General features: G+C 46.2%; 1 protein-coding gene across 1 annotated transcript; it reads left to right on the top strand.

The window, feature by feature from the left end:
• The first annotated feature begins 10,528 nt into the window (after nucleotides 1-10,528).
• On the top strand, nucleotides 10,529-13,679 carry LOC141203901 (uncharacterized). Its single transcript, XM_073663875.1, has 3 exons — nucleotides 10,529-10,620; nucleotides 10,820-10,911; nucleotides 12,155-13,679. Exons 2-3 carry the CDS (start codon nucleotides 10,869-10,871, stop codon nucleotides 13,258-13,260), a joined length of 1,149 nt encoding a protein of 382 aa, XP_073519976.1. The 5' UTR covers nucleotides 10,529-10,620; nucleotides 10,820-10,868; the 3' UTR covers nucleotides 13,261-13,679.
• Nucleotides 13,680-14,052: the final 373 nt, after the last annotated feature.

Raw genomic sequence — 14,052 nt, 5'->3', positions numbered from 1 at the left:
CCTCTGCGCGTGAAGGGTTTCTCGTCTTTGTTGATCTGAAAGGCGAAGGCATCCGTCTTCAAATCCCAAAGCAATCCTAGGCTCCGCTGTATGAGAAGGGAGTCGATGCTTAGGTCTAAGTCCTTCAGATCACTGGAATAGTCTTGAGAAGGAAAGGCTTCCATCAATTCTCTGCTGTTGGAGGCGATCTGTTAGACAGAGCGAGCATTTCTTGAGCCCTCTTCAGGAGGCTGATTGCAACCTCGTTTGTTGGTGTGGACTCCAGACAGTCGTCAACGTAGAAGTCCTTTTCTACGAAGGATCTGACATCTGATCCGTACCTTTCTGCGCCCTCTTTGGCAGAATTTCGGAGGCCTTAGATAGCGACTACTGGTTAGGAACTGTTCCCGAAGATGTGGACCCTCATCCGGTACTCTGTGATGTCCTTATTGGGGTCGTTATCGCGGTACCAGAAGAACCTCAAGTAGTTTCTGTGGTCCTCCTTGACGAGGAAACAGTGGAACATCTGTTGTATGTCAGCCATAAATGCCACCGTATCTCTGCGGAAACAGAGTAGCACCTCTAGGAACCTATTGTTGAGGTCTGGGCCTGACAGTAGGACATCTTTCAATGAGACATCTTCACATTTTGCACTTGAGTCGAATACCACTTTTATCTGACCTTGCTTCTTAGGATGGTACACTCCGAAGATGGGTAAGTACCAACACTCCTCTGAATGCTGAAGTGCAGGTGCAATCTCTCCGTTGTTGTTCTGGAATATCTTCCCAATGAAGGTAAAGAAATGTTCCTTCGTCTCAGGCGACTTCCGAAGCTTGTGTCCGAGGGAGATGAATCGACTGTAGGCCAGTTCTCCGTTGTTGGGTAGACGTCTTCTCCGGGGTCGGAATGGTAGAGGTGTGACCCAACTGTTTGACTTGTCTTTGACTATCTCTCGATCCCTGACGTCCAAGAACATCCTGTCTTCTATGGACACCGCTGTCTTGTTGTCTTCCTTTGTCCTGCGGAAAACTGCACATCCTATGTGGTCTTGTTCACCTTCACAGGCGTGGTCTTCGCCGGAAGGAGATGATGAAAAAGGGCAAGGCAGGTGAGTGCTGCTTGGTAGCTCCTTTACTAGCAGACTATTTGGACATGGCTGGAAGAGAGATGGACGTCCATTTTCTAGCGCGCTGGGGAGCATACTGTTGACTGAGGTCAGCTTTTGTGCTCCTCCTAGACAGACGTCTCCTATTATGACCCAACCAAGGTCAAGCCTCTGTGCATACGAAGTGTTCTGGAAACCATTGATAGACTTTCTAGACTTGTGGACTCTTAGTATATCTCTTCCCAAGAGTAAAGCTATTTGAGCTTCTGGGTCCAACTCGGGTATCAGGTGAGCTATACACTTCGAATGGGGGTGATGTATCACCACCTCTGGTGAAGGTATCTCAGACCTGTTGTCGGGAATTTGGTTGCACTCCAGGATGGTCGGTAGCGATAGGCAGGTCTGGCCATCTATGCACTCCACTTTGTATCCGGTAGCTTTCCTCCCCGCCGTCTCAATGGTACCTAAAAACATGTTTTCAGGGAGTAGGGAGAACCGGGGCCTACAAGGCTGAAGTTGTCAAAGAAGATGAGCTTGGCTAAAGACCTGTTACTTTGGTCATCCAGGATCGCGTATGTCTTGATCTCTTTGTTCTGTGGCCTGCTGGGTAGATTCGGACAAGGCATATTTTTGAACATGATCTTCCTCCCACGAGCCCTCCGCAGATCTCTGTACATTTAGAGGTGACCTCGGGGGTGCGTTCGTCAGTGTTGTTCTGTCTCCCATCGTGCTCCTCTGGCTGCGAGAGTACTTGAGGGGGTGGTCCAGGGTGCAAGGCTGTATTGTGATTCGTGCTGCTGCATGCTGCACATTTCACGCTAGCTTCACAGTTCCTGGCAAGGTGAGAGGTTGTGGCACAACATTTGAAGCAGATGTTATTTTCCTTAAGGAACCCTTTGCGCTCCTCTAAAGATTTATCCCTGAAGGCTCTGCATTTTGGGAGAGGATTTGGTTTCCTGTGTAGAGGACACTGCTTGCTGACATCTTGAAGTTTATTCTCTTCTGGAGGGGACCTATTTGCCTTGTGAGGAGGACCTGTGGAAGTAATGTTAGTTTTGTGGACTGCCACTGGTCTTCTACTAGCTTTTACACCAGGGGCAGTGGGACATGACAAAGTGAAGTCGAAGCTAGGGTCGTTTCTGATTTTTGCTTGTTGGGCGACAAAATCGACAAACACTGTAAAAGGGGGGAACGGTACATTATGAGTCTGTTTATAACGCGAACCATATGTGACCCACTTATCTTGTAGGTTGTCAGGAAGTTTTTGAACAATCGGATTGACACCCCTGGCGGTGTCCAGGAATGCCAATCCAGGTAAATCTCCTTCCGCCTGAGCCACCTCTAGTTCCGCTAACAAATCGCTTAGTTCCCTGAGCTTTTGGTAACCCTTAGACAATATTTTGGGAAAATCATCAATTCTCTTATATAAAGCATTTTCTATTGCTTCTATTGACCCATAACACTCATCAAGTCTTTCCCACACCTTGCGTAGACCTGTGTGTGGATGCTTTATATTAATGTCTCTGATTCTTTTGGCGTGTTCAGCGGACTCGCTTCCATGCCACTTTACTAGTAGGTCTTACTCCTCGCTGCAAGAAAGTTCCAAACCTCTGATGGCATTCTGGAATGAGGCTCGCCATGACCTATAGTTCTCAGCTCGATCGGTGAACTTTACAAGTCCCTGTTTAATCAGCTCCCAGCGAGCAAGGAGTTTTACAAAGTCCATGGTGGCTTGGTTATCGCTGATACGAGCTGGTGTGTTACAGTCACGTCTAGAGTGTGGTGTATTACCCTACCTGTCGGACGTTTCTGGCTTCGGATAGTCTGTCTGATACCTCTCTGGAGAGGAAGGTGTCTCTTTGAGGCGGGACGGGGACTGTACCTTCTGCTCGGCGGAACTGTGGCTGACATCGCCGTGCTGGACGTCTTCTCGTTTGTAGTAGCGAAGTTCGGGGTTGGATCGTTGGTAATCGGCGTAGGCTGGTCGATGTAATGCGTGAGGGCTGTCATCTCTTCCATGATGTCGGTTGACGTACTCTGAGACGCGCTGTACTAGATCCTGCTGATCTAGATCTGGTCCCAGAACATTGCTGTGTTTATCATAATCAGGATACTCCACTGCACCCAAGTACTCTGCCTTGGCTATTGCGGCCGCTGCCTCTCTGTCGGTGGCAAGTCTTTCCAGAGACACTTGCAGACGCGCACTCTCTGCTTGTAGAAGAGCTGTTTTTGATTCTTGATCTACTTGTCTCAACTATAATTGCATCTCTTGCGCGGCGAAGGATGATCTCGCTTTGGCCGCCTCGGCTTCGGCGCGAGCGACTGCAGCAAGCTCTGCTATTGATGACTTGCTAGAGCCTGCTCGTGACCTCGTTTTGAGTGAGGTCTTCGAGACATTAGTGCTTCCAGACATTGTGCGCTTAGCTGTAGACTGCTGAATACTTTGGCGGGAAACTGAGTCTATATGCGGATGGGCTTCCGCATGGTGGGAATGGCATCTTGCTTGCTGGGGGGGGGGGGGGGGCTGGGCTCTTGTTCTCTGTGGCTGTATGGCGGCTGCTGTAATGCCCGTATGCGGTGCAGCGTGGACGTTAGCGGTCCCGTACAGTCTGTTCAACCACCGCCTGTGGCCAGGGTCCGTTTTTACTGTTCTGCCTTCCTCCACATATGATGCTGTGGGGGATTTAGCATACAGCTTAACCCTCATTCATTCTCAATTAAATAGACTGTAGCGTTCAGTAATCTTGATTTAATGGTGATGGTATGAACTTGATAGTGTGGTAAAAACTATAACACAATACAAAATGATGACAGTCAGTACTGGGTACATTAAAGAAACTAGCACTGACGTAGTGATAATACAGGTTACAGTAAACAGGAATAAATGAGGTAAAGATCACAGCCACAGGCTCTATTCTATACAGAATGCATCAACCTGAGTACAGTGCAAGAGGCATTAACTGAATGGTGTATCTCAGAGCACAATGCACTTCACTTTACAGTATTTCACACAAAACATGTAAATGTATTTGCTCTTACCGGAATCATCTGACAAGGGAAAAGTTGTAGAGAGTGTAGAGCCAGTCACACGTCTTATCTGCTTCCCTGAAAGCCTGGGAAAACTGATTACAGGAACTCTTTCTCCCTGAGGAAGGAGGGGGCGGTCCCTCAGCACACATTATTCTTAAAGGGGACAGACTCTTGTGACTATAGGGCTATGTGCCCAGATGCGTTTTTGGTGCGGATTTGCAGCGCAGAAACGCTCCAGAAACGCATTGCATACCTTATCCCATGACTTCCTATGACATTCTGCAAGTTCTGTGCACATGGTCAGGATTTTTTCTGCGCGGATTTTACTCGCAGAAAAAATCCTGACATGATCAATTCTTGTGCATTTCTGCATGCAGATTTGCCTATACAATGCATTGGAAAAAAAAAAAAAACGTGTCAAAAACGCATTTGAAAACTGCATGCATTTTTCTGCCAAGGAGATGCAGAAATGCTCAGGAAAATTTCTGCTTCATTTCTGCATCGTGGGCGCTAAGCCTAAGGCTGCGTGCCCACTATGCATTTTTCAAGCGTTTCTGCGGCGGAATTTCCGCAGCAAAAACACTTAAAAAACGCTAGATAATCCGTCCCCCATGACAAGCCGCAATGTCAATGCCCATGCTGCGGATTTTCCGCAGTGTTTGTGCTGCGCTCAAAAATCCGCAGCATGTCCATTAATCCGCCATTGACTTGCATTGGACCGCGTGACATCCGCATCACTGCATTTCCAGATGCGGATATCACATGGTTCAATGTGCGGATGGTACCCAGGTCTGGAGAAGAGGAGACTCTCCTCCAGACCCGGGTACCATAGAACCTGTAAAAAAAAGAGTTTAAAATAAAAAATAAAGATTATACTTACCTTCTGATGTCCTCCCGGTGTTTTCTCCCCTCCGTCTGGTCTGCTGTATGGGTTGCGGTGTTGTGAAGGACCTGCCATGACGTCATTGAGTCATGTGACCCGTCACATGACTCAATGACGTCATTGCAGGTCCTTCACAACACCGCGAACCGCCCAAGACACCGGAGGGAGCAGCGAAAACACCGGGAGGACATCAGAAGGTAAGTATAATCTTTTTTTTTTATTTTTTACCATTCTTATTCTTTTTTTTTTTTTAACTAACTTGGTCACACTATATAAATCCATGCCGGCTGCATGGATTTATATAGTGTGAACAAGTTGTCAAGCACTTTTCCAAGTGATGCTAAAATCGCTTGGAAAAGAGCTTGATAACCCGCATGCAAAAACGCTTGACAAATGCTTCTACCTGGCGGGAAAAATACATGTAAAAACCGCAAGGGAGAAGGGAGAAGCAGAAAAAATATGCAGCATTTCTGCATCGTGGGCACATAGCCTTAGAGTATTACTAAATGATGTGCAGCTTCTAAACAACATAAACAGACAACTGGTGACCTCGACAGGTCGCAACTAGAATAACTCTATGAACATTCCCTTAGCTGCTCATGAGTAGACAGAACAGATAGGACTTTACGGATCTCAGCTTCAACCTCCAAGGATATCACAGAAACCACAATGCCCTCAGGGAGAATGGAGGTTTTGGAGGAGAAACAGAACTAAAACTGCTTGGATCCTAGCCTGAAAGTGATAGAGAAATTGAATCTAGAGAAAAATAGGGACCCTCTGGCCTGTCTAGGAGTTAGCCATTCAGCTGATTCAATATACGCTAAATTCTGCTGGTCAGTGACCACAGTGATTTGATGAACTTCTCCCTCCAGAAAATTTCTTCAAACTTTAAAGGCTAATTTAACAGTGAGTAACTCACAATTCCCAACCACAAAATTTATTTCAGCAGATGAAAATTTTCTTGATAAAAAAGCACATGGCCGCAAATTGGTCAGAGTCTTGGAACATTGACATAAAACGGCCCCAACCCCGATCTCCGAAACATCCGCCTCCACAATGAATGAAACATCCACCTCCACAATGAATGGTTCTTGGGGATCGGGTTGGATTAGAACAGGAGCAGACATAAAACACTCCTTCAATTTTTCAAAAGCCCCAATAGCATCTGGTGACCAAACCTTGAGATCTGCCCCCTTATATGTGAGGTCAGTAATCTGAGAAAAAAAACCTAAATAATTTCCTATAACAGTTGGTGAATCCTACAAAATGTTGCAACACTTTCAGGTCACTAGGTTGGACCCAATCTATTATGGCTTTCACCTTCCCAGGATCCATCGTAAACCCATCAGCTGATAAAATTACCCCCAGGAATGAAACTTCCTGAACAGAAAAAAAAACATTTCTCAATTGTAACAAAGAAAGAATTCTCCCTCAACCTTTCTAATAGAAGACAGACTTGTTCCTGGTGAGAATCCAAATCAGGAGAGAAAATTCTATCATCAAGATAAATCACAAGAAATCTCCCGATGTAATCAGAGAAATATCATTCAGAAAGTCGTGAAATCCTGTTGGTGCATTGGAGAATCCAAAGGGCAGGAGAAGATTATCGAATAAAACCTCAGCACCGTACACCTCGTACACACGCGGCTCTGCACACCTTATACACACACGGCTCCACTTCGTACACCTCGTACACACGCGGTTCCGCTCCGTACACCACGTACACACAGGGCTCCACTCAGTACACACGGCTCCGCTCCATACACCTCGTACACGCGCAACTCCGCTCCGTAAACCTCGTACATGTGCGGCTCTGCTCCGTACACCTCGTACATGCGTGGCTCCGCTCCGTACACCTCGTACACACGCGGCCCCGCTCCGTACACCTCGTACACACGCGGCCCCACTCCGTACACCTCGTACACGCGCGGCTCTGCTCAGTACACCTCGTACACGCGCGGCTCTGCTCCGTACACCTCGTACACGGCTCTGCTCCGTACACCTCGTACAAGCGCGGCTCTGCTCCGTACACCTCGTACACGCGCGGCTCTGCTCCGTACACCTCGTACACACACGGCTCTGCTTCGTACGCCTCGTACACACGCGGCTTCGCTCCGTACGCCTCGTACACACGCGGCTTCGCTCCGTATGCCTCGTACACACGCGGCTTCGCTCCGTACGCCTCGTACACTCGCGGCTTCGCTCCGTACGCCTCGTACACTCGCGGCTTCGCTCCGTACGCCTCGTACACTCGCGGCTCCGCTCCGTAGACCTCGTACACACGCGGCTTCGCTCCGTACACCTCGTACACGCGCGGCTTCGCTCCGTACACCTCGTACACGCGCGGCTCCGCTCCGTACACCTCGTACACACGCGGCTTCGCTCCGTACACCTCGTACACACGCGGCTCCGCTCTGTACACCTCATACACACGGCTCTGCTCCGTACACCTCGTACACACGCGGCTTCGCTCCGTACGCCTCGTACACACGCGGCTCCGCTCCGTACGCCTCGTACACACGCGGCTTCGCTCCGTACGCCTCGTACACACGCGGCTTCGCTCCGTACGCCTCGTACACACGTGGCTTCGCTCCGTACGCCTCGTACACTCGCGGCTTCGCTCCGTACGCCTCGTACACTCGCGGCTTCGCTCCGTACGCCTCGTACACTCGCGGCTCCGCTCCGTACGCCTCGTACACACGCGGCTCCGCTCCGTACGCCTCGTACACACGGCTCCGCTCCGTACGCCTCGTACACACGTGGCTCCGCTCCGTAGACCTCGTACACACGCGGCTTCGCTCCGTACACCTCGTACACGCGCGGCTTCGCTCCGTACACCTCGTACACGCGCGGCTCCGCTCCGTACACCTCGTATACGCGCGGCTCCGCTCCGTACGCCTCGTACACGCGCGGCTCCGCTCCGTACGCCTCGTACACGCGCGGCTCCGCTCCGTACGCCTCGTACACGCGCGGCTCCGCTCCGTACGCCTCGTACACGCGCGGCTCCGCTCCGTACGCCTCGTACACGCGCGGCTCCGCTCCGTACGCCTCGTACACGCGCGGCTCCGCTCCGTACGCCTCGTACACGCGCGGCTCTGCTCCGTACGCCTCGTACACGCGCGGCTTCGCTCCGTACGCCTCGTACACACGCGGCTTCGCTCCGTACGCCTCGTACACACGCGGCTTCGCTCCGTACGCCTCGTACACACGCGGCTTCGCTCCGTACGCCTCGTACACACGCGGCTTCGCTCCGTACGCCTCGTACACACGCGGCTTCGCTCCGTACGCCTCGTACACACGCGGCTTCGCTCCGTACACCTCGTACACGCGCGGCTCTGCTCCGTACACCTCGTACACGCGTGGCTCTGCTCCGTACACCTCGTACACACGCGGCTCTGCTCCGTACACCTTGTACACACGCGGCTCTGCTACATCCACACTGTAAACCCCTCCTGACCCCACACATAACCTTCAGCTCATCCAGCACCATGACAACCAGCACAGCAGAGTCCTGCATCCACTGAGGCCCCTGATCATGTGACCCCTGACTCCTCCCCTCCTGTGACCTCATCACAGCTCCTGTGCGCACAGAGCAGACATATATGTGGTGGCGGCTCTGCAGGTGGAGGTATGTGGAGACCCCATTACTGGGCGCAGGGGGCATTAACCCCTTCAGCACTGAGGGTCTCTGAGGGTCTTGTGTTGCCCCTTTATAAGAATCATAAGGTTTCTGTTCTGTTTCCTGTAATAGATACATACGACCCAACTATGGAGACAAGAAGGGAGGAAACGTATTGTTCTCAGGGTACAGGACATACAGGCATAACTAGGGTATGATGGGACCCGTTGCGAGCTTTCGACCACCCCCCATCCTGATATATACAGTGGGTACGGAAAGTATTCAGACCACTTTACATTTTTCACTCTTTGTTTCATTGCAGCCATTTGGTAAATTCTAAAAAGTTCATTTTTTTTCTCATTAATGTACACTCTGCACCCCATCTTGACTGAAAAAAAACAAGAAATGTAGACATTTTTGCAAATTTATTAAAAAAGAAAAACTGGGTGTTTTTTTGGTGTTTTTCATGTAATATATGGAAGCCTACAGGAAAATGCTAAAAGAAACATAATATCCAGGAAAAAAACACTGTACATGGAGACATTAGCATCAAATAACTGTAATGTTCTTACACACACGCTCTTATAAATGAGATCTAACGTGATAAAAGATTACAACCTGGGAAAGACGGGAAACATTCATATAGACGGTCGGTGATGATGGAGTCAGTGACGGACTCTGGCCATATCTGTTTCTAGAGCCGTATTAGAAGATGAAGATGTCGTCCTCATCATGAAGTTGTTATTTCTCATGCCATGTGTAATGTATATGACGAGAATTAGCGTTATGGAAGATGAGTCTATAAGAAACGTATTCAGCTGCCGACTCCGAGGAAGAAACTGCTTGTTGTCTGTGGCCTAAAATATATAGGTTTTATTAGTACGTCAGGGACAAAAGCAGAATGTTGTAAAATAATAAAAATACCATTGCTGCTTGGGTTTCTGGGTGATTCTTACTGAAGCAGTGGCCAACTTAGCCAGTGATTGGAAGTATGGAGGAGATGTCTAAGTCCGCAATTCAACTTATGTTCCAGTCCATAAAAAACTAGAGAACACAACATCTACACATTCTATCTCCTGATATATTTCCCTTATTATCTCCAGTAATTGTATTATTACACAGGATTCTTTATGATGTTACATCGGCTCATCATCTTCTCATTCAGGTTTCTACAATATCAGATCCTCTCAGTGAAGATCTTCTATATTAAGAGAATTTGTTGAATCACCTATCAAGGATGGATATGGACAGAGACAAGATGGTGGAGAGGATATTACACCTCACCCTAGAGATCCTCTTCCGGCTTACTGGAGAGGTGAGAGATTCTGATGACGTCACATTACATCATTCTTATCTATGGGAATAACAGATGGACAGAACTGGAGAGGTGAGGACTCTGGAAATGTCTGTAGTGAGATTTATTAATGTGTCTCTCCATAACCAGGATTACACAGTAATAAAGAAGACTTCTAGTGAGCGCTGTCAGGACCCTGTGTCTGAGGGATGGGGAAGACCCCTGAGCCCAATCACAGGACCTCCACCTCACCCCCTGATACACGAGGACATCAATGACCAGATCCTAGAACTCACCTACAAGATGATTGAGCTGCTGACTGGAGAGGTGACACTGCTGGGAATGCTGGGACATTATACAGTAACGCTATGGAGGGATCGGGGGGTGACGGTATCATTGTTGTGTCAGGTTCCTATAAGGTGTCAGGATGTCGCTGTCTATTTCTCCATGGAGGAGTGGGAGTATTTAGAAGGTCACAAAGATCTGTTCAAGATAATGATGGAGGTTCCCCAGCCCCTCACATCACCAGGTAATAGACAGGACTAAATACACACGGCCTATAATTATCTGTATGTAAAGAATGAATTCAGCCCCTGTATGTGTTTCCTCCAGATCTATCCAGTAAGAGGGCAACACCAGAGAGATGTCCCCGTCCTCTTCTTCCACAGGACTGTAAACAAGAAGATCCCAATGTTCCTCAGGATCATCAGGTAGATGGAGAGAAGGTGTCATGAGATCTCCCCTATGATGTGTAGATGGCTGTGAAGGTCTTGTGCTCAGTCTTGTTTTATCCACCAGTATTATATGTTTTATACTTGTGTAATGAGAACGGTGGAGATGACAGGATTAGAGCTGATCATAGATGTGACTTCTCCATCTGTCTGTGACTTTTGCAATATTTGTTTTCAGGGTGAAGATCTCACCCATACTAATACTACAGAGACATATGTGAGGGGTGATGAGTGGTGTAAAGAGGAGATTCCTACAATATGACTACCCAGGTGAGTAGTGACCACTAAATGCAGAGAAGTCACAGATTCTTCTCAGTCACCGGTTTAAGACCCCTCAGCTCTGCACTATTATAAAAAGTTCTACTTCAATATCTAATATTCTTCTTGAATTTATCTGACATAAAATATTGTCCCTTACGATAGTTTAGATGATGAAGAGCCACCGAGCCCCAGACTCTAATTACCCCAGAGAGGTTTCTCCACTAGTTACTCACTATTTACTGAGAAGACTGTTCAGTTCGATCATTTCAGTAGATGTTATTGTCTATACTCACAGTTTTTGACTACAGCAGTTCGTTCCCAAAATCCTCTGATTTAACCCCTTCCTGCAGACAGTTTTTTGTTCCTAATCAGGTTCCATTTTTCAAATCTGACTTGTGTCACTTTATATGGTGATAACTTTGGAATTCTTCACAAAGGATAATAGGAAACAAATGGACCTTACAAATTATTTCCAACTACTCTTGAATGTGACAATCCCCTATATATGGTTGTACACTACTGTCTGGGCACATGGCAGGGTAAGAAGGGAAGGAGCGCCATTTAGCTATTTAAATGCAGATCTTGCAGATCCCAGAGGAGATGGGACACAACATTTGCAGAAACCTTAATATGACAAAATGGCAGAAAACCAGAGCAATAGAAATCCCCATAAAGTGACTTCATTTTGGAAATTATAACCCTCAGTGAATTAATCTATAGGAGTAGTGACTATTTTGACTCCACGGCCACTTTCTGGACATTAGCTTGCAGTCGATGTTGGAGAGTAAAAATTGCCCATTGGCCATTTTATTCCCCAACACATAGTGCCCAGATTGTGCTCCAGGAGACACACACTGTAAATGAAGAGGGTTCTTCTCATTATAGTAATGCCAAATACATGGATGATAAATGTGGTTTGGACGCACTGCAAGGCTCAGAAGAGAGGGGGAGATTTGACTTTGGGAGAGTGGATATTGCTGGATTGGTTTATGGATGAGTAGAAGTTTTTATTGGTATCATTTTCATCTACATAACATTGTTTGGTGGCTTCTTATTCCATATTTGGGAGGCAGAATGAACAGTTGAACACCACGATCCAATGGTTCATCCTATGAAGTTTTCTATTAGACTGTGAATTGTCATTCTGTCAATAAGTTGTCATTTCTACAGACATTTTAAGTAGAAATGTTCAAAAATATAAATTTCCAGGTTGTTTTATTCAAAATTAATAATTGTTTTTTTTTCTTGGCAGATGACTGTACCTGGAGATCAGAGGGACAGGAGATATTTATATCGGATGATCTTGAGATCCCACAGGATACAATTGAAGTGAATGCCATTTCTCCAGATTTACCATCATCCCTTCAAAGCAAAGATCTGTCATCTGATCCTATGAAACAGGTCCTGTCTTCTGATTCATTACTGACTACTAAGGAAAGTCAAAATAAAAACATAAGGATTGAAAAACGAACTGCTCCTAAAGCAAAGAAGTCATTTTCACTGCCAGAAAATGGAAATAGTTTTACCCTCGAAAAGTCTGTAAGTCAAAAAATACACACAGTGGACAATAGATTTTCTTGTTCCAAATGTGGGAGATGTTTTAACCGTAAATCAGTTTTGGTTATTCACCAGAGAACCCACACAGGGGAGAAGTCTTTTTCATGTTCAGAATGTGGGAAATGTTTTAACCGGAAAACCGATCTTGTTAGACATCAGATAATTCACACCGGGGAGAAGCCTTTTTCCTGTTCAGAATGTGGGAAATGTTTTAACCAGAAATCATATTTTGTTATTCACCAGAGAACTCACACAGGGGAGAAGCCTTTTTCATGTTCAGAATGTGGGAAATGTTTTAACCGGAAATCCAAACTTCTTAGACATCAGAGAACTCACACAGGGGAGAAGCCTTTTTCATGTTCAGAATGTGGGAAATGCTTTTGCAATAAATCAGCTTTGGTTAAGCACCAGAGAAGTCACACAGGGGAGAAGCTTTTTTCCTGTTCTGAATGTGAGAAATGTTTTAACCGGAAATCCGAACTTGTTAGACATCAGAGATCTCACACAGGGGAGAGGCCTTTTTCCTGTCCAGAATGTGGGAAATGTTTTAACCATAAATCAGTTTTGGTTAATCACCAGAGATCTCACACAGGGGAGAAGCCTTTTTCATGTTCAGAATGTGGGAAATGTTTTTACAATAAATCGGCTTTGGCTAACCACCAGAGAACTCACACAGGGGAGAAGCCTTTTTCCTGTTCTGAATGTGAGAAACGTTTTAACCAGAAATCAGCTCTTGTTAGACACCACAGAACTCACACAGGGGAGAAGCCTTTTTCCTATTCTTTTTTTTTAATCCAATAAATTTTTGAGTTTTTTCATTAGTTTTTTTTTTACAAAACAAGAAACCGGTACATACAATAATAAAATAACATACATGCATCTCTCCGATATATCCTTTCAGCTTGCCCATTACCGCCTGATAACTTGCAGTTACTATATCTTACAATTAACATTCCACATTCTTGAAATCTCTTATATAAGCATAATATTGTAATAAACATTGTAAGCCTATACACATATAGGTGTGCTATATTACCCAGACCACATGTTAAGGAATTCCAATACACAATGAAACATTAGACCTCGTCAATGCCTCCCTTCCTCCATAAGTCAAATTGTCTCTCCATCAATAACCCCCTTGATGGTATTCCCGGTGTATCCAACCATAAGCCTCATATTTTCTCAAATTTATTCATTGAGTTTCGTTTTTTATATACCCCTTTTTCTAATCTGATATTAGTTATCCTATTTTTGAGTTCACTAATTTCTGGGGGTGAGGGGTTAATCCATTTGGATGCAATATGTTTCCTAGTTTGAAATAAAATACGTAAAATCCCTATTGAAATTGGGTCAAATTCCATATAATCTTCTAATATACCTAATAGGCATTTTTTGGGTCTGGTTGAATATATATTTTATATTCCCTCTTTATAATAGACAGAACTCCTTTCCAGCATTTACCTGACTCCCGGCATTCCCATAGCGTATGTAATAGGCCCGCATCATCCATTTTACATCGTGGACATTCAGCATCAGTCCGGTATCCTATGTTACATAGGAATCTTAGTATTTCCCTTCTCTAATACCAACTGA

The sequence above is a fragment of the Phyllobates terribilis genome, unplaced genomic scaffold (genome assembly GCF_046119375.1).
Source record: "Phyllobates terribilis strain yellow unplaced genomic scaffold, ASM4611937v1 Scaffold_130__1_contigs__length_5004896, whole genome shotgun sequence".
Classification (NCBI taxonomy): Eukaryota; Metazoa; Chordata; class Amphibia; order Anura; family Dendrobatidae; genus Phyllobates; species Phyllobates terribilis.
This window is presented reverse-complemented; position numbering and strand designations above follow the sequence as displayed.

Bases quoted from the DNA above. Each gene is read 5' to 3' on its own strand.
- LOC141203901 (XM_073663875.1), top strand. From the start codon at position 10,869: ATGAGTGGTGTAAAGAGGAGATTCCTACAATATGACTACCCAG. The intron at 10,912-12,154 runs GTGAGTAGTGAC...TTTTCTTGGCAG, and splicing joins CCTACAATATGACTACCCAG to ATGACTGTACCTGGAGATCA.